This window comes from Diabrotica undecimpunctata, chromosome 3 (assembly GCF_040954645.1).
Source record: "Diabrotica undecimpunctata isolate CICGRU chromosome 3, icDiaUnde3, whole genome shotgun sequence".
In the NCBI taxonomy this organism is placed as follows: Eukaryota; Metazoa; Arthropoda; class Insecta; order Coleoptera; family Chrysomelidae; genus Diabrotica; species Diabrotica undecimpunctata.
Window position 1 is genome coordinate 173981729 of NC_092805.1, and position 20436 is coordinate 174002164.

General features: G+C 34.7%; 1 protein-coding gene across 4 annotated transcripts in view; it reads left to right on the forward strand.

Annotated features, from left to right (window-relative positions):
* The first annotated feature begins 15062 nt into the window (after window positions 1–15062).
* nSyb (neuronal Synaptobrevin) overlaps window positions 15063–20436 on the forward strand; it is a 71907-nt gene continuing 66533 nt past the window's right edge. For all 4 annotated transcript variants that reach the window (XR_011950414.1, XM_072527620.1, XM_072527621.1 and 1 more), the window contains exon 1: window positions 15063–15209. Coding sequence is in view for 3 of the 4 variants with exons in the window: in XM_072527620.1 (XP_072383721.1) it covers window positions 15208–15209 (2 nt within the window). In the remaining variant the exon portion in view is untranslated. The remainder of the gene's footprint in view (window positions 15210–20436) is intronic.

The window sequence follows — 20436 nt, forward strand, 5'->3', positions numbered from 1 at the left end:
AATGCATCTTAATTAGAATTATGACACCAAAGATATCATCTGCACGAGTGATAGACAAGACTGAACTTGGTAAATCTTGCTCGATAACAAATTAGGTTCTGTCAATAGAGCATACAGGAATGATAGACGTATTATAGACCTAGATTGTGCTCAATTATATGTCAGCTATGTCACTAGCCAACGGCTCCTGGCGGATGAGCTGATAAGGGGAAGGGCAGCTTTTTATCCTGAGATTGATAAATTGGTCTCCAAGGCGGAGGAACCTACTGAGAAAGGTCAACGGCATAAAGATGCGGAAATAACGGGAAACCACTGCATTAAAGATTCCCAGAGTACCCCTAGTACAATTAGTATGACTGCGACAAATCATAGAAAATATATTACTGATCATGGAATTCGGATATCAAGATCCGGCGAAGCAAAATGAGGCAAGGCCTTCTTGGTCGCCAACAAACGAAATCCTTGCCAATTTAGTGTAAAAAAAACTGCGATCTGCGCATGAAACGAGGCAGTTAAGACCCATAATGCAATCAAATAGATGGATAGACTATCAATATACATAATGGGATGGATGAATTCTGGGCAATGTGAAATTAGTGATCATTACATACAATATCCAGGTAACCACAACGGAAGACACGAAAATGGAGTAAATATAATCTTAAATCAAGAAACTGACAGACATGTTAATAACTTTGCACCCATATCGGAAAGAATGCTCCTCCTTAAACTTGATACCTACTCAATTACAACATTATCCAGGTATATGCCCCTACAGCTGACAAACCAAACAACATAAGTGAACCATTCTATAATGAGTTATCTAAAAAGCCTTACATTGATTATGGGTGATCTAAATGCCAAGATTGGTATCGGGAAAATGTATAAGACATTTTGAGCTTGAAGAAAGAAATGAGCGGAGAGACCGATTTGGTGAATCTGTAGCATTGATGAAATTCGTGTATCCCTCAACAATAAAATTGTTAGCAGGACCCTGTTAATTGTTAGCTAGTCACTAACCCCTACGAGTCTGACACCATTTGAGGGTGCACGAAGCATCGCGTTACTCCACCCTCCCCGTAGTACCTGCGTTGCTGTATGCACACCCGTCCGTTATTCCCCCGGGGCGGAAAGGTGAATGCAGGTCGAGGCTCGACCTCGCACGTTTGACAGGTAGCCGCCGAGGAGCTCTCCTCCTACTCTACCACTCTTAAGTCTTCCAAGGTGGGTACGTGCCGTAATCCCACGCCCTTAATGGGGAAAGGGTGTATCAGGGACGCAGCACGTTCAACGTCACCTGGTTCTGTGGAATGAGAGTAGAGTGGTCCCACGAGATGCTCGTCTCGGATACTAGGAGTGTAGACCGGTGACCGTCATACCGAAGCGCCCTGCGCGCGTTTCTACAAACCCGACGGCTCCCCACCTCTTCATTTCTTCCCATTAGTCGCCTCTTACTACAGGCAGGGATACTTGCCCCGGCTGTATTCTGTTCTCTGCGAGCCGGAAGGAGGGTGAATTTGTAGCAGTAGAAGAATTTGTGATTACCAACACTTATTTTAAGCTTCCATAAAAAGATTTTACACATGGAACTCACCTCAAGATATATAAGGTCGATAGTGAGAAATCAAATAGATTACATTATGATTAATAAATAAATGACATACCCAAAAGCCGATATCAAGTCAGACCATAATCCAATGATTGGCAAATTAGGCTTAAGCTAAAAAGGATTCGACGTAGTGTTAACACAAAATACGATATCAAGCTAATGAAAGACCAACACACAGAACAGAGTGCAAAATAGTATATACGGAATAACTTCAATATCTTTATTCAAGCGGATGTTATGGACCAGGAGAAATTCCTAAAACCACCAAAAATAAACAAGAAATCATGGATGACTAATGAAATTTTATATATATATATATATATATATATATATATATATATATATATATATATATATATATATATATATATATATATATATATATACGTATTAAACCTCTTCCTGGTTGAACCTCGTTGATTATCATTGCGCTAAGCTTTCGACATCCTCTTCGATGTCTTCTTCATGGCTTCCGAGATCTCAGTCTTCCGAGTCCCCAGACACTATTACACTGATCACTTATCAAAGCATTACTGGTGCTGGGAATAGAGAACGGGTCATTTATACCGTCGATGGTAACGTGGCTTCTGGGTGGAGGTTGGCGTGGTCGCCAGCGTGGGGATTGGCGGGGAGGTTGGCTCCAACATTTCTTACAGTAGGATTTTCGTTGACGGGTGGAGCGGATGATATTTTATTTATGAGAGGTCTCCAAATCGAAGGTAATGCCATCATCTGTTTTATTAAGACAATTTGGCCTTATATCAATTTCTATGGCTTCTCAGATAATTCTTGGTGTATAGAAGTGGATGGGGTCTATGGTTCTGGAGTTTTCAAAATAAATTTTGTGACCTGTATGAAGATGGTGTTGACCTAGAGCTGAAATTGAATCGGAACTGCTAACAAAAATGGAATGTTTATAAATCCTATTTTGAATTCTACGATTTGTTTGGCCTATATGGGATCGGGGGCAGTCTGCACAAGGAATTTCATATCATAAGAAATCGAAAAATCCAAAATAGGAGTTATGAACATTTCATTTCTGTTCGCAATTCTAGGTTCTAGATTTTCTAGGTTCGCAATACTGTACGCAGTAGTGAAGTGATTATTGATCAGTGTAGTAGTGTCTGGAGGCTCGGCCGATCGAGAAATCGGAAGCCCTGAAGAAGACATCAGAGATGATGTCGAAAACTTAGTTCTAGGTTTAATAGATATAACGCAGGTCCATACCTTGACAATTTTTCTCCATTCTCTACGGTCCTTAGTTTTTTTTTCTACAATTTCTAACACTTTTCTCTTCAAGGTCCTTTTCTGCTTTATCTAGTCATCTCTATATTGGTCGAGCTCGTCTTCCTTTGTGACCCATCTCTGACTTTATTAACATTTTTGATATTCCTTTAGTCTTTCTAAATGTCCCAACCATCTCAATGTTGGTGCTTTTACAACTTCTGATATCGCAGGCCCTTTAAAAAGACTCATGATCTCGGCATTTGTTCTTTTTCTATATACCTCCTCTGTTTAATACCTCGAAAAATGCTTCTAAATATTTTCCTATCCAATATATTTAGCTTTCTTGTTGTATTTGTTTTAGCACCCATTTTTCGGTTGCTTAGAGGACTGTTGGTCTCAAAACAGTTTTAATGTCCATATTGCCCAACTTTTCAATGTTGTCTATACACGTTCAATTATATTGCAAGATTATGTTGAACGTCTATGGACTGCTTTATACTCATTTTTATAAATGACAATATTAAAACGTCTGTAAGTCGCTTAATTCTTGAAATATGGTAAGTCTAAAAACGAGCTCACTGATAAACCTCAAGATAGATCAGTTAAATAAGTTATTTAAATGAATTCTGTTAATAATGAACCGCCTACTTCCCTTATTTACATTCTTACCTTCCCACATACAATATTTATTAATGAAACTTGACCTATACCAAAGCAGCGCAGAGTCACGCGTCGGCGTCGAATACTACACTCGATGTGGTGTCGTTCGGATGACACCGACGGCGGGGATATCACATTGGAATCGATTTCGATTCATTTTCAGTAAACATTATTTTCTACGTCAGAAGGGATTTTCAATTAGGCTGATATAATTAGTAATTGGATTGCTTGGAAAATATGTAGCTCAATATATTAGTTGCCTTCTCTTTTTTTAGTTTTTCATCATTCTTTTTTTAGAGCTGTATTGTTACTCATTTTACTTTAGATTATTTTTTCGTTGTATAGCTTGTTTTTTGCTCTATTTTGTCATTCCTGTACATTATTTTCATTTCAGTTAGTTCCCACCACAGAACAAATTAGACGAGCGACTTTAATGTTAAAAATAACAAAGCCCCTGGTTCTGATAATGTATTTTCTGAGATATTTAAAAACTAGGGAGAGATGATGATGTGACAGAATTAAAGAGGCCTATTTAATGAGCCTACTCAATATGCCGTAAAAAATACTTTCTATTGTATGCTCTCCTATGCCAAAAAAAATAGTAGGGAGATAACAGTACAGCTTTTGGCCTAACAGATCAACAACCGACCAAATCTTTTATCCAGCCTCAAAAGTCCACTGGTAAATATAGGCCTCATCCACTTTTATTTAGCCTTCTTAAATCGTCAACATATCGTGTAGGTGATCGACCGAAGCTTCCGTTGTCTTCTCTTGGTCTCCATTCCAACAATCTCTTTGGCCATCGTCCATCCGTCATTCTAGCTATGTGTCCTGCATATATTTCATCCTGGCTAAAATCCTTACAGTGAGGCAAATTTTTTAAAGAGATTTCTTCTCTAAAGTAGAAGACTTAGTATATAGAAGCAAATTGCTTGAGGTCCTGATGGAGTTTCAAATAGCGCCTCAGCTTGTTCAACTAACAGAAGTAATACTGGCAGGCATAGACAGCAAAGTCGGAACCCAGAATGAGATTTCAGTCCCTTCCATTATAAAAAATTATAACACTAAGCTTCGCTTCAAAAATTCGAAAGTTACAATATTTCGACCATTTAATGAGACACCCAGAGACATATAATATTCTACACCTCATAATACAGAGTAAGATCGCCTGAAGAAGATGCCTAGGCCGGAGAAGAAGATTCTGGCTCCGAAATATTCGAGAGAGACAACCGCTAATCTGGTTCGAGCTGCCGATGCTGTAAACAAAGTTATTACTGCCAATATGATGAAAATGAAAAAAAGAATAGTGTTGGCTATTAAATGTCACTCCGATCTAAGATCGAAAAATGCTACAAAACTATTGTAGCTTCCCCCGTGGCTATGTTGCATTGCCACCAGGCTGGAATGCAAAAACTTTTCTAACTTTGCTCCTTTTCTAACTTGGCTGCACCGTACTGATGACAATTAAATAATCAGAAATACGTGCCTTCAATCTTTATCTATTTTCTTTTGTTTTTACGTTGCAAGTTTTGCCATTAATTTTTCCTTGTATATACAGGGTGGTCCTAAAGTAATTGTACAAACAGAAACCATAGATTCTGCACTTTAAAATATTACGATTTAAGCCAACTTGCTTTAATAAAATGTTGATATTAAGAAAGATACAGGGTGTTAAAGTGGAAATTTAAAATTCTATTTTTCGCTATAACTTTTACGTTTGTAAATATTTTTGGACAAAAATTTATAATTAGACGCTTTTAAGTAGGATAAATTATAATTTTATACATAAATTAATGTTACTGATAGATGGCGCCACATATGCCACAGGTGTGGCATAGACTTGCGCTTAACTTTTTTGCTCTTAAAGTTACCTCTATTTGTGTTAAAAAATATTAAACATACATTATTTTTACAAAGAAAAGGTACACTTGTTAGTAACCTCAAAATTTAACCGTTTTCGAGATAATCGCATTTTATAAGTCAGCTGCCTCATAATTCTTAGTTGTGATATTTGTGCGGTAAAGCACTCAATACCTGTAGATAAGCATAATTCATAGTTTATTCTTATTAAAACAACTCAAAGATGATAATGTAACATTACAAAATTTTTGTTATGGCTGCTAAATGTCTTATTGGAGAAAATATTCTTCATCTTCTTCTTTAGGTGCCGTGTCCGTATTCAGACGCTGGCCGTCATCATGTATACAATTTCCCTTTTCTATCGCTTCTTAAATTTCTATACCTACTGGCGTTGTATTACTTTTTCCCTATTGTAAAATGCTGAAAAACCAAAATATATGGTTTATGTAAGATGGTACACCACCACATTCTAGAGAGAAGGCGTTGAGAACATAGTTAAATATACCTTTTCTGGACGTTGGATTGGACGTGGCAGTCATATTCCTTGGCAATGTGGTGAGATATTGATATAATTATTTAATTTATAAAAAAAACCCAAAATAATACTTATTATTCATTACGTAAATTGTTGTTTACCCATTTTTATTATGACAAATGGAAACTAAAGCACAGGTATGAAATAACACACCTGTCTTGTTTCATAATACTTTTGCTACAAATCTTACCTTAAAGACTCAGCATTTTTACAAAAACATCATCGTTGGCCTAATAACCGATATTGTTATAAATATAGTAAACAAACAGGCAATTTAGTTCAGCATAATATTAGTTCGTTAGTTCATAATATTATCATCATTATCATAATAGTCTATTTGTTCGATATGTAATTATAGTTACTCGTAAGCTTATATGAGTGTATATAAGTAACCAATAAATGAGATACATCACAGTTTAATACATTATTTAACCTTTGCGACATAATATACTATAAGATTTGGATATAGATTCGTCCATTATACATTATAGCCACCACGTAGCCCAGAATTTAATCCGCTTGATTTTGGTGTATGGGGCGTATTAAAACAACGTGTGTATATGGGAAGAAATAAATACTGCAACAGTTTCTTTAGAACCAATGATGCTATTTAATATGAGATGATTTTTATGGAATATATTGACAAATGAATTAATGAAAATGGTGTAGACAAATCGAACACTTACTTTAACAAAAAGTTTAGTAATTTAGTTTAACTATTTCTTAATTTGGTTTGTAAACAAAATGTTTTGATTACGACTTTAATTTAACATAAAATATAAAATGTTTGATGTAAAATCCTATTATTCTGTTTTTTGTCATATCCTATTATTAATTATCCTGCTGATATATTTATTTTATTTAATATTTCGTTAACTATTAACTTTAGTTATTGGTATTTTATACCAAAATTTAGATTTATTAATGTTTTTGTCTATTTTTCCTTAGTTGCCTGGGGTAATTGCCTTAACTCAGAAATATGCAGCTGATTTGTAAAATGCGATTATCTCGAAAACTATTGAGTTTAAAAGTTATTCACAGGTATACCTTTTTTTTTGTTGAAATAATGTATCTTTAATATTTTGTATCACAAATACAGTTCACTCAAAGAGCAAAAAAGTTAAGTGCAAATTTATGCCACATATGTGGCATATGTGGCGCCCTCTATCACTAAACATTAAAGTGTGCATCGAATTATAATTTCTCATATTTAAAAGTACCCAGTTGTAAATTTTTATGCATAAATGTTTACAAACATGAAAGTTATAGCCAAAAATAAAATTTTTAATTTGCACTTTAGCACCCTGTATCTTTCTTAATATCAACATTTTATTAAAGCAATTTAGCTTAAATCGTAATATTTTAAAGTGTAGAATCTACTGTTTCTTTTTGTACAATTACTTAAGGACCACACTGTATACAGGGTGGCCCATCCTATACGCCTCGGTCTCTGTACGGGAAATGACTCCATATTCAAAGTTTTTTTCTTCCTATAAATGTACAGGATCATTAACACTAGAATTTAAAATAAAGTGAATTATACAGGGTGTTCAAAAAAAATGTTATATTAAAGTTATATTTTTTCTTATGGAATACCCTATATTGGATGACATTTTTTATTTTTCTTAAAAAATAAGCTCTACTTTTAAAAGAGTTCCCTAACCTAAATACAGGGTGTTTTGTTTTTTTTTGTTTTTTTCTAAAAATGTAAGGTTTTAGAAAAAAAAATTTGGTTGCCTGTAAAGTCGGTTTTACGGGCGAAGATTTTATGTGACAACGTCTTTTTTATATATTATTTTATATATTATATATTATTATATTATTATTTTATATATTATTTATATTTTATATTTTTATATATTATTTTATATATTATTTATTTTATATTATATTATTGATCTTATTATTTTCTACAAAATTTATTTGAAAATTTTTTCCATATATCAATTAGTTGCGGAGATATCGATCATTGAAGTTATTGTTTGCTACCAGTATTTTATATATTTATTTTTTTCAGTTATAAAAAATTACTATTTCCAATTGTGTCTACTAAGTATGGTCACATGTATTTGCCTACATATTAAATAATAATAAGTACAGATAATGTTATGTGACGTTCACTTCTGATTATATATATTTTAATATTTTTAATTTTAAAGAATCAATTTGAAAATCAAAACACTTATTCAGATCGAAGGTTCAAATTTTTGCTAAATTTGAAATTAATTAAAATTTGTAAATGTAAATGGTAAAGTTGAAAATTAAAACATTTACTAAAATTGGAATTTGAAATTCTTGCTAAACACAGTTAAATTCTAACTCCGCGTGTGGTGATTGGTTATAATTTGTTATTTTAAATGTTTGACTAGAAATACGCGCTGTTTCTTCTCAATCGACTGAATTACGATTGATTGCAGAGTGATTTAAACTAATAATTTACTTAACACTATCAACATTTGTCAATAGTATGACATAACCTATAAACTCAGTTTCTCAACTTTTGTGTCAATCTAACAATTTATCAATCAATCATAGTTTACGATAATGAAATATTAGTGTACAATTATTTACCTTTATTGTTGTAGTTGTTGTAAATGACGAATCTAAGCACTCCACATTTTCACTACAGACACAGCTGACGATACTTTCAACGATTTTCAACTTTAGCGATTCAACGCGCCTAACTCTCTAGTGCCGCGCGCAGCGGACCGATCATGTTTGAGTGGGAGACGCAAGGCATTCGCCGGTCCGGCGGGCCTCTCTCTCGTTCGGCGACTCACTGTAACAGACGTGAGCGGGCGTTACACTTTTTCTTAAATGACTCCGAGCCACAACCTAATTTAAGACGTTGTCACGTCAAAATTAAATATCTACGAATTTAACAATCGGACACAAATTTTTTCTTTGGCTTTATTAATACACTATTTGTCATATTTAAACAGATGTTTATTATAACAAAAATTGCTACAGAGTGGTAAAAATATTAAATTGTTCTATTTAAAAATTCAAGCTGCAATAACGTATTTATTTTAAATGAAACACCCTGTATTTATTAGTCTGTCGTGTGGAAAATTTACTTAGCTTTCAATATATATTGGGGTTTCCTATACTTATCTCCATTCATTTTTAAAATATTTAAAGATTTCCTAATTTGAAAGCTTTAATAAAAATTATAATCAAGTAATCAGAGACTTAGATGGGCTGGGATGGACATTCCCAGGATGTCAGATAACGAATACTCGAAGAGATTAACATTTTCAAAACTAGAGGGCACAAGAAGCAGAGGACGACCACGAATGAGATGGACTTTATGATGGTCACTTCTTTATGAGCAGGCCAAGATCCACAACGGATTGTCGAGTCACTTATGATGTTGATGTCGTGGTCATGTATAACACATCAACAAAACACTGCGATATACCTAGCCCCGATACTAAGCCATCAATAAAATTTAAATTTTTATCATTTTATTACACGGGGTGTTTTATTATTTTAGTGTCAGTTCGACGTTTCTATATGGTAAGTTGACCATAAATATAAGAACAAAACTATTTTTAAATATGAAAAGTTCTTCTAAAGAAAAAATATTAATAATATATAAAGATATCATATATCACAGCATCATTATCGGACAGATTCAAAGAAAAAGAGGTATAGGACGAAGAAAAGTAACTAGGCTCAACAACATCCAACAGCGGATCGGATTAATCACTTTTACCTCATTAAGAATAGCGGAAGACGCGAGGAATTCTCCAGGATCATCGTCAATCTCCAGTAGAAGAGGAGATTGAAAGAAGAATGTATATGGGGTGCGACATTCGTCGATAATTATGATACAAACTATCCAATAAAGTGGACACATTTGGATATTTAGGACAAAAACTTTTTGAACGAAAAAGGGGTTCTTTTTCGTACTTTTAAGTAAAAAGGGATCCTGGTAGACGACAAATATCCTGGCTACAAAACATTGGCGACTGGATTGGGTTAAACAAGCAGACGTTAAGAAAAGCAAAAGATAGAGAAGAATTTGCAATGGTTATAGCAAACCTTCATTAGTGGAGTCGGCATTAGAAGAAAAAGAAGAAGAATGGCAAATTATTATTAAAACATCATCATCACCATATAACGGGGGTCCTACGGTGATTGCCGCTTCCCGCATTTCAGCCTCCATCTTTTCCTATCTCTCCAATCTCCCTCTTCTAAGCCTCTAGATTGCATTGTTTTTGAAATTTCTCTTCTCCAGGAATTTGGTGGTTTTCCCCTTTTCCTTCTTTCTGGCGGAACATACATTAAGGCTTTCTTTGGCCACCGCTCCTCCTCCATTCTCATCACGTGACCATACTATTGTAATTGCCTTCCTTGTATTCTATCTGAAAGAGTATCTCTAATTCCTGTACGGTTTCGTATTTCCTCATTCCTGATTCTTTCCATTCTGGATACTCGACATGACCTTCTAAGATAATCCATTTCCACAACGTCTACTTTATCTCGTTCATTCTTTGTCATCGTCCAACATTCGGCACCATATGTGGTAATTGGTTCTATAATTGCTCTGTATACGCGAAGTTTGGTATGCATCTTTATTTTATTAGACCACAGTAATGAATTCAGTATTCGGATGCATTTTTTCCCTTGGGTTATTCGGTTTTGTACATCTATCTTAACTCTGCCCTCTGCTGATATGATGCTTCCTAGATATTTATACTGGTTGCAGCCTTTTATGACTGCGCTTTCAAGCCTCAGATATTTCCTCCAATTTTTAAATATTCTGTTTTGCTTATGTTTACAGTAAGCCCCCATTTGGCATATTCCTCAAATAATTTTCGATTCATATAATTTATATCTTCCTCATCGGTTGCAACCACCACCTGATCATCTGCAAACAACAATGTATACAGAGTTTCTTGTCCCACTTCGATGCCCATAAATCTACATTTATTTCTCCAATTCCTCAATGCTTCTTGGACGTATATTTTAAAGAGTGTCGGTGACAAACAGCATCCTTGCTTTAGGCCTTTAGTGACTTTAAATTCATTTGAGGTTCTGGTTCCAATTTTTACACAACTAACTGCATTTTCGTACAATTTATATATCGCTCGGATATACGTCGAATCCAATCCGGACCTTTTGAGGACCTCAAACATTTTCTTTAACGGGACACTATCATATGCTTTCTCAAGGTCTATAAATACCAAATAGGTCTCTCTACTTCTTTCGACACGCTTTTCAATTATTTGTCGTAGGATAAATATTATTATTAAAAAAATCCAGATATATAGTACCTATCACACAATCGTCAAAAAAATGTGGACGAATCACATAGTCCTCAACAATACCACCCCAAACATTTATAGACCACCTAGTTGGACTATGCTGTTAATAAAGTAGGGATTGCTTATTGTATAGTAAAAATTTGCCGATCCTCAGTAGTAGCTAACACTACATCATGTCGCTTTTCCTCACTTATAACAGTTTTGATTCAATCAAAAGTGGATGCCTCCCTGAACTGGTAAATCCTGGATATGGTCTCAGTAGCTCTCATTGCTTCTTGGATTGTAGGACAATCAATGATGTCTTCTTCTTCTTCCTTATTATGTTCAACAACATCCATTTCCACATTTTGCACGTGTTCCACAATTTCTTTATCACTTAAAACTTGAAATGTTTCTACCTGATCGTCTACTGAAATGCAGGAGCCAAGATAAGTTCCAAACTCTTTCTGGTTTACATTAAATTTTTGTATCCACTCTGACAAAGGCATTTCGTCATTCTCGCCAACATCCTGAACATTAGAAGAAACTACAGTCAATTTAGCTTGACGAAAGCACTTACAAATTGACTGACGTAACCGCACTCCACGCATTGTCTAAAAACTGAACTGCATCAAGGATGGAAATGTTTACGGGTTCCCCATTGTCCACACAAAAAATCATACTTTTCAAAAACTATTTCCGATAATGGCACTTAAAACTTCCCTACGGAAACACCCCTGTCAGACTTCATTAGAATACAAAGATTGCAATGGGCCGGACATGTGATACGAATGGGAGAGGATAGGCTACCAAAACGAGCACTGAACGCCAGAATGCAGGGAAAGAGACCAGTTGGAAAGCCAAGAAAGCGCTGGGAAGACACAGTAAGCAGCGACGCACAAGCACTTTTAGGAGTCCGTGTATGGAGAAGAGCAGCCACAGACAGACAAGGGTGGAGGCAAAAAATAAAGGAGGCCAAGGCTCATTTTGGGCTGTAGTGCCGTAGAAGAAGCACTTAAAACTTCTCTCGTGCAGTTGGCTGGTAAGATTGGTCAAATTAAGCTTGGGATGGGCTGCACCGTTGCCAACTATGAGAACAATTTTTCTTTTTTTTTGAAAAGAGTTCCTTGTCCCACTTTCTTAATTCTTCTTCAAAAATAGCAGAAGTCATCAACGCTTTTTTATTGACTGTGTAGTTTACAGGCAGTGTTTTTATATTTTTGAAACATCTAGGTTGTAAACTTTACCCAATAACAAAAAGCTTTCTTTTCTCTGTACCTGTCATGTTTGCACAAACAAAAGCTCTTGACTCTTTGTTTTGAAACCTTTCCACTGACACATTTTTGATTTTGGAAATTTAAAGTTTTGTCTGGCGTTAATTTGTAAAACACGCCAGTTTTATTGCCATTAATTTGTAAAACACGCCAGTTTCATTGCCATTGAAGATATCTTCATCCTTGTATGGTTGCCTTAGTTATGGCCATGTGTTTTGTACCAATCATTTGTCACGTTCTCGTCCACACATTTTGCCTCTCCAACATTTTTCGCGAAGGAAATTGAGTGCCGGGCTTTCAACCGATCTAACCAGACCAAGTGAAATCTTCACCAAACAGTTTTCCGAACTCTGTAAGTTTCTCCTTTAAAAGGTGTCCGGACACAGGAATATCAGAACTGCGACACCGCTTGAACCATTTGAGTAGAGCTAAAAAAGTAAAGTTCGTGTAACCTTCTGGCTATGGTCTAGTGTAAGGGTTTTCCGATCTCGCAAGCGCCCCTAACATGACTTAACGACTATTTTCGTAGCCGAGACCGACGGCATTACGTGCCCTCCGAAGCACGATGGCAGCTTAGTTAAATTAGAAATTGAAAATTTTGTCAGTGCCGGGATTCGAACCCAGGCACTCCATTTTGTTAAGTCAGTAACATAGCCACTTAGCTATGTCTGCCACAAGTTGAGCTGAATCTACATCACCACGAATGCACTTCCTAATCTTTTTAAAATTGTCTCCTTCCTCAATAAAGGCTTTTAAAATTAACCACTGTCTAATAATATATTCTCTTTCTTCCACGCTGTTATAGGAAACTGTACGGTTTGCTGTGAATGATATCATAACGGCATTTGGCATTTTCCATAAAGATAATCGAAGTTTCCGGTATAAATTTCGGCATTTGTTCAAAATATTCTTCAAACACATTGGCGTTCATGTCCTCGTGACAGTCACCCGTTTTTTTTTTGATACAAATAGGAGCAACCCTTCTTTAAGAAAACCCTCAGAACTCCCAATGTGAGTAATTATAAGCCTTCTCCCTTTTCCCGACGGTGCTTTAATACCTGTGATATGGATATGGACATGGATAAATGAAAGACATACCTTGAAAACCGTATGTCCTTCATTTATCCATGTCTCATTTAAATAATATATTCTTCGGTTTTTTCTCTGTGGTGTTTGATTTTTCGAAGATACTGCCTTCTCCTAGAAACGATATCCGGACTTTTCATTAACATTGATTTTCTGTTAATGGTTTCCCACGAAAAATTTAATTCGTGAACTATCTTCCACAATCGAATTCTACTGATGCCCAGTACATCGTCATCTTGCAATACGGCATGAATTTTTGAAATTGTTGGAATTTCCTTGGCAAAATAAAAATAATGAACCTTTCTTCAAATTACACTTTTAACATTTTCATTAATTGCCAGTGGTTGTCTCCCTGATTTTACAACAGTATTCGTGAAGACCCTTTTCTTTTCCTCCTTTCTTAAATTATAAATTGGCCTCTTGAAGCATCCTGTGTACTTTGCGCACATTTCCACAACACTGTCTACAGAGCACGTAGGATTATCATGTTGTAATGCTTTGAAAACATTTAATATGATGATCTTTTCGTTGGCCGAGAACGCAGTGAGTTTTAGGAGTTTTGCTGGAGAAAAATCCGCTATGACGCCGTTACGAAAATCTACCAACGAGTATTTGAGATTTCCAAAGATTCAAAATATATATAGGTACGGTGTTTACCACATTTGGAAATTTTCCACTTTAAAAGTAATTAAATAATTACATCAGAAAGTAATTAAATAATTGCTCATGCACATTAAGTATAATCTATTAAAATGCAGTCCATGAATGTATGCAATTAAACCAAGTCCTAGCTGAAACCCTAAAGAATGTTGAAAGAGTACGCTAATGGAATATAGCCGCAGGTACATTCCTTTACTGCACGGACATCTGAAATGAAGTATAGATATATAAGGGTGTAAACTATTCAATGGCCGTAGCCGTACATTTAAAAAATATTAGAAAATAGTATTTTTCTTTTGTAGTTCACCCTGTATACAAATATTTGCTTACCTTTTTATGTAAAATAAATACTTTATTTATTCCTTCTGTGTTTATTCCATAATGATTTCAAAATAAAAATAATCATAACTCGTTGAATACCTTGTATAGTATTGTCAAATCACAGATTACAAGAACATGGATTATGACGGTAATCTAATAAGTATGAGAAACTATACAGGGTGTTCTATATAAAAATTGTATAAGGTTTGATTTAATATGTAGTTATTAATCACCCTGTAGAATTCTGTAATATATTCTGTATAGTGGCCAAAAAGTATTATTGAAAATTTGGTCAATTTTCTTACCCTCGAGTTTAGTTTTATGAATTCCTTTTAATAATGCTTAATTCCACCTATTCACCCCTTCATGGGACAGGTACTAGTACTATTTTTACTAAAAGGCACAACAGCAAATGCGACTTAACGGGTTTTATTTCTATATCCCTCATATAAATTCATAAAAAATACACCAGTTGCATAACTTGTATGTCAAAAACTATCGTTCGTCCACCGTATACCAAAATCTTTCAAATTTAAAGGTGGGAAACCTACACTGACATCTACAAATGCGTCGTCCTGTGTGACGTTAAAAGGCGCAAGTCAGCCGCGCCAGTATGACGTCACGATCAATAGAAGCGACTGCTTAAAATCACACATATTCCTTCGGTGTTATTAGTGTTTGTTCTTAAACAATATTAATAAAAAGTTTTAGTTTTTTTCAATCATGTAAGTATCAACAATATTATCCTGTAGCCTATAAGTAATTATGTAAGATGTCCAGTAGGATTTTTTCGTGTTTCGGGGTAGTAGAAAAGGGTTGATCATGTTCGTACAATTCTATGTTAGATTTGAGGATAATTATTTTATTTTAAGGACTTTTTGGTGGCTAAACATTTAAGTATTGTTAACAAAAGTTCATTTTTATTATTAGTTTTACCGTTTTTAAACTATTAACACATTTTTCTTATATTTTCGATATGCAACAACGGTTTTATTCAGCCCAATTAGTTTCTTATCGTAGATTTGTCTATAATCAACTAGTTTTTTTAATTAATGGTTTATAAATAATAGATAAATGTGCATTTTGTTCATAGCTTATTTAGAATTTATTTTTTCTGTAGTAATAAAAGTTTTCCCTGTCAAATAGAGTAGTATATGAGGCGCTGTAAATTTTTATATTTGTTTTTAAAAGCCTTCAAGGGAATTTGTTTGATTTGGGTAGGTGTTAGGAATTGATTTTTGCTGAAAATTTTCCCGGCGCATGCGTATTGCGAAACGGCATGTATGAAGTACGTAGAATGGAAAATTGTAATCTTAAGAAAATTGACGTTTAGAAGAAATTACGGGAGACTTAAATGACCTATATATATCGCGTATTAATAGAAATTGTTGATTGCGGTGTCCGACGTGGTTCTGTCAGTTTCTAGAGTATAATAATGTAAGTGTAACCCTTTCGCCCTTATCTAAGATCTATTTTTGTACAACTATTTGGTTTAATTTCATTATATAATCGTTATTGAGTTTTGATTGTTATCGGCTAGTTGTTAACAATGTCGAGTAGAAAAACAGCAGGTTACTGATAAAAACTTCCGCAGAATTAATGATTAATAAATAAGAACGGCTGAATAATCGATATGTCAAGTACATGTCCTTAATTATATACGAACTTACAGTCCACAGAAACATTTTATTAGACAGTTTTTATTGTTGGAATATTTTTTAAATTTTTAATGGATATTGATCAACGTGAGGACAGGAACAGGCAAGAGCTAGTTTGGGAGAGTTTTTAGAAAAATAACTTCCATTATTGTTCAATTATTTTTATTAAGGCTCCAGTATTGGTTGTTTGATCCCCGGAGTTATACATTACATATCGTTATTGTAATTAACATTCTTCGTAACTCCGGAAGGACCAACTTTGCAGACGCCAGTTTAAACATTCTTGTTTAAAACCTATTATCAAATTTATACCTGATTTATTTAAATATAATATTGTCTTTCAAGATCAAATAAATAAATATTTGGAGTTACGAGTATTTAAGTACTATAACTTTGTTGAAGTTTTTCTACCTTCGCTTTATGAAATAAAACTAGAACTCAAAAATTAAACTATTTATAAAGTAAATAATTTTTTATAGAAATTATTACAACTTATTATTATTGCAATTATTAAAATTACAGTGCATCGTGAAAAATATTATTGTAAAATTCATGATAGTCCCTGTCTATAATTGACTTCAAATCTTGTAGGTCATCAAACTCCCTCTTCTTAATCTTCAGTCTTTCATTGTAAATATTTGGTTATCCAAAAATTTAAGTTTACATTAGACTTTTCTCTCTGAGAAATATCTAAATGCACTTACAACACACGACGAACCAACACCCTTTCCGGGTCGAACCGATTTATAAAATAAGTGGTTATCAAAACAGTTGAAGAAATCATGGTAGAGATTCTTAACATTATTATGTTGAGATTTTCTGGCTTCGAGGCACACGGAAACATAGTGCTGGTACATATTTTGTAGCCTTCGTTCGATAGTGGATAGCATACAGTCAGCTTCCGTTTGAGTATACTCAATCTCTATGTATTTTTGGTAAATTAAAACATTTTTAATGGAAGAGATATGTACCTACTAGGGCATTAGAAACATTACAACTTATATTTTGATAGGCACAACCGTCACTGTAGAGCACAATTGTTTCGTTAACCTCGGGCAAAGAAAGTAGGGATAACACAAAACGAGAAATAATGCCAACAAATTCGAAAATTTATTGAAAACGTTCATCTTCACGATATTTCTTATTAAACCAAAAAACAAGATTAACAATACATTAAACTCTATCATTAATAACAAAATATTGAAATGGATCTGTCTCTACAAACTTTTAATTGCAACCTTGGCAGCAAAATAAACGAAAATGTTGCATAACATCGTGACTGAATGTTGGGACAATTCAAGAAATTACTATTTTAATATGGGGTTACATGGTCACGCGCCTTCACAACCACGGCAATCATATCTGGCATTGTTCTTATTAAGGATTTACATAAGTCAGGGTCGAAACTATCCCATAATGCACCTAATTTACTGTGCAAATCGGCGACGGTTCTCTGGGCATCACTACGCAATTTCTATTTCATCTTATGCCACAATGTCTCAATAACATTAAGATCTGGACTGTTTAAAAGCCATGAGAGGACTTTAATGTTATTGTCTCCAAACCATTTTTAGTTGTTTCAGCTGTCATGCAGCACCGTCCTGCTGGAATATAAAATTCAACTCCTGAACACTTAGTACAAGACTATTTTTCAAAACATCTTGATACTTTGCTACGTTAATTATGCCTTCCACTACCTCATATCTTCCTAGAACCGTTGTTGACTTCTTTTTCTTCTCTTCTTCTTAGTCTTCTATCGTCCATGTTTGGACATAGGCCTCTCCCAATTCCTTCCATCGGTCTCTATCCTGAGCAACATATTTTAAATTTGTTCCGGCTATTCTTTTAATGTCATCAACCCATCTCATCTGTGGTCTTCCTCTTGTTCGTTTATTTTTGTAAGGTCTCCAATGTTGTATTGTAGTATTCCAACGTTGGTCTTTTTGTCTAACAGTGTGGCCCGCGAAGCTCCATTTAAGTTTAGCAATTTTTGTTGTTATGTCCTCGACTTTTGTTTTGGATCTTTCCCAGTCGTTCCTCTTTTTATTCGACAGTCGTATACCTAACATTGCTCTTTCCATTGTTCTTTCTGTTGTGGGTAGTTGATTCATGTTTGCCTTGGTTAGGGTCCAGGTTTGACATCCATATGTCATGATAGGAAGGATGCATTGGTTGAACACTTTGCTCCTCAAGTATTGGGGTTTCTTAGCGGTTCTTAAGTATCCAACTAAGTTTTCCAAATCCTGCGCATGCTAGTCTTGCTCTTCTAGTAATTTCGGCACTTTGGTTCTCTTTGTCAAGTTTCAGGATTTAGCCTAGGTAGATATATTTCTGGATTTGTTCTATCTCACTACCATTTATAGTCATACGTCTGGAGTCATCTGTGTCATTTTTAGGCCGACGTATTGGGAGCTGGCTGCTAGTTCCCCCATCATAATTTGCAGTTCCTCGAATTTGCTCGCTATAATCACTATGTCGTCAGCGAATCTGAGGTGGTTTAACTTGTTGCCATTAATGTTAATGCCATAGGTTGACCAATTTGTAGTTTTGAAGGCGTCTTCTAGGGTCAGGTTGAAAAGCTTTTGGCGATATTACGTCTCCTTACCGCTGTTGACATGCAGCCCCAAATCATAATTCCTTTGAGACACTTCACAGTCCTTTTTCAAGTCATGTAGATACAGTGAATTTTTGAAATTAGCAAGTCGGTCGAAAAATTGATCTTAGCCTAGAACATTTTCGAGCAATAATTTTTTACAATTTTCGGAAAAGGTTTATCCCAACAACAATGTCTCGCTGAAATGGTTTCCATGTTTGGGAATAAAGCATAGCATCAGTTAATTATATCCCGCTAATATTGCGAATTTCAATATAGTCGCTCCAGTCTCAGCAATGAATCAAGGTCAGGTTCACCCAAAACAGCAGTCACACAGCAAAACATTAATGCGGTTGGTCAGCTAATTAAGGATGACCGCCGTGTATTATACCGTGAGAGCATCTTTGGGCATTTCAAAGACCTTGATGCAAAAGACCCTATAGGAAAAACTGCGTGCAGAAGAGCAAAAATCGGTTCGTGTCAATTTTTGTCGAAAAACATTGGAACGGTTCAACAAAGGAAGCTCAAAAAACGGTCATAATATTGTTAGTGACGATAAATCTTGGATTTACTCCTACGAACTGGAAAATAAACGCCAATCTGCTGTGTGGGTAATTCACGATAAGGAAAAACCAACAAAAGTGATCCGTTCTCGAAGTGTGTCAAAGAAAATGGTCGCAACTTTTGTGTCAAAATCTGGTCATTGCTTTAGAAGATCAAAGAACTGTTACTTCTAATTGATATATAACCATTTGTTTACTAGAAGTTATCGCAAAAACTCCGACCCACAACGGAGAATCATCCTACATCGGAACAATGCAAGTGTTCACACTGCCCAAAAGACAATAGAAGATTTGGAGCTTCAAAACATCGAATTGTTAAGCCATCCACCGTATAGCCCTGACCTAAGTCCCAACGACTTCTTCACGTTCCCAAAAATGAAAAATTCAATGCATGCGCAGTGATTCCAGTCGCTAGAAGAAGCTATCGATGCCTTTAAAACAAAAATTCTGCAGGTTTCAACTAAAGACTGGAATAAGTGTTTTACCAATTGCTTTGAACGTAGGCGAAAATGTATCGATCTTGGTGGGACATACTTTAAAAAGCAATAGAGTACTTTAAGTCTATATATTTTTTGTCTTTATGGCTTTAAGCAAAACTAAAAAGGCAACCTTCGTAAAAGTGCACAACCACGTGTTGGCATTACAATGGAAACTGATGGAGTTACCAGGGTTTCCAATTTAAATTAATAGATACTGGTTATAAGAGGTTTTCTATAATATTCTTTATAAAGTTAACATAATCTGCTGATACACGAGGGTTTCTTAGACTAAAGGAGAATAATTTTTCTATAATTTGGTAAAACAAAGTTATATTTGAACAAATGGAGTTACGAATATTGTTAATTACAATGACGATATATTATGTTGATACACAATATCCATAGCATTTTACCAAGGTCATTCTCAAAAGGAAAATTTGACCTGTAGCTGTTTTGTTTTGTTCTGTTTTGACCGATTTTTGAAAACGTCATTGGTACTGTCCAATTTAGATATATACTTTTTTATATACTTTTATATTTATACTAATTAATATATACTTATATATAATTATACTAATATACTATATAATTATAATAATAATTATACTTATACTAATCCCATAAGACTACAACGGGGAGTAAGACAAGGAGACACCATC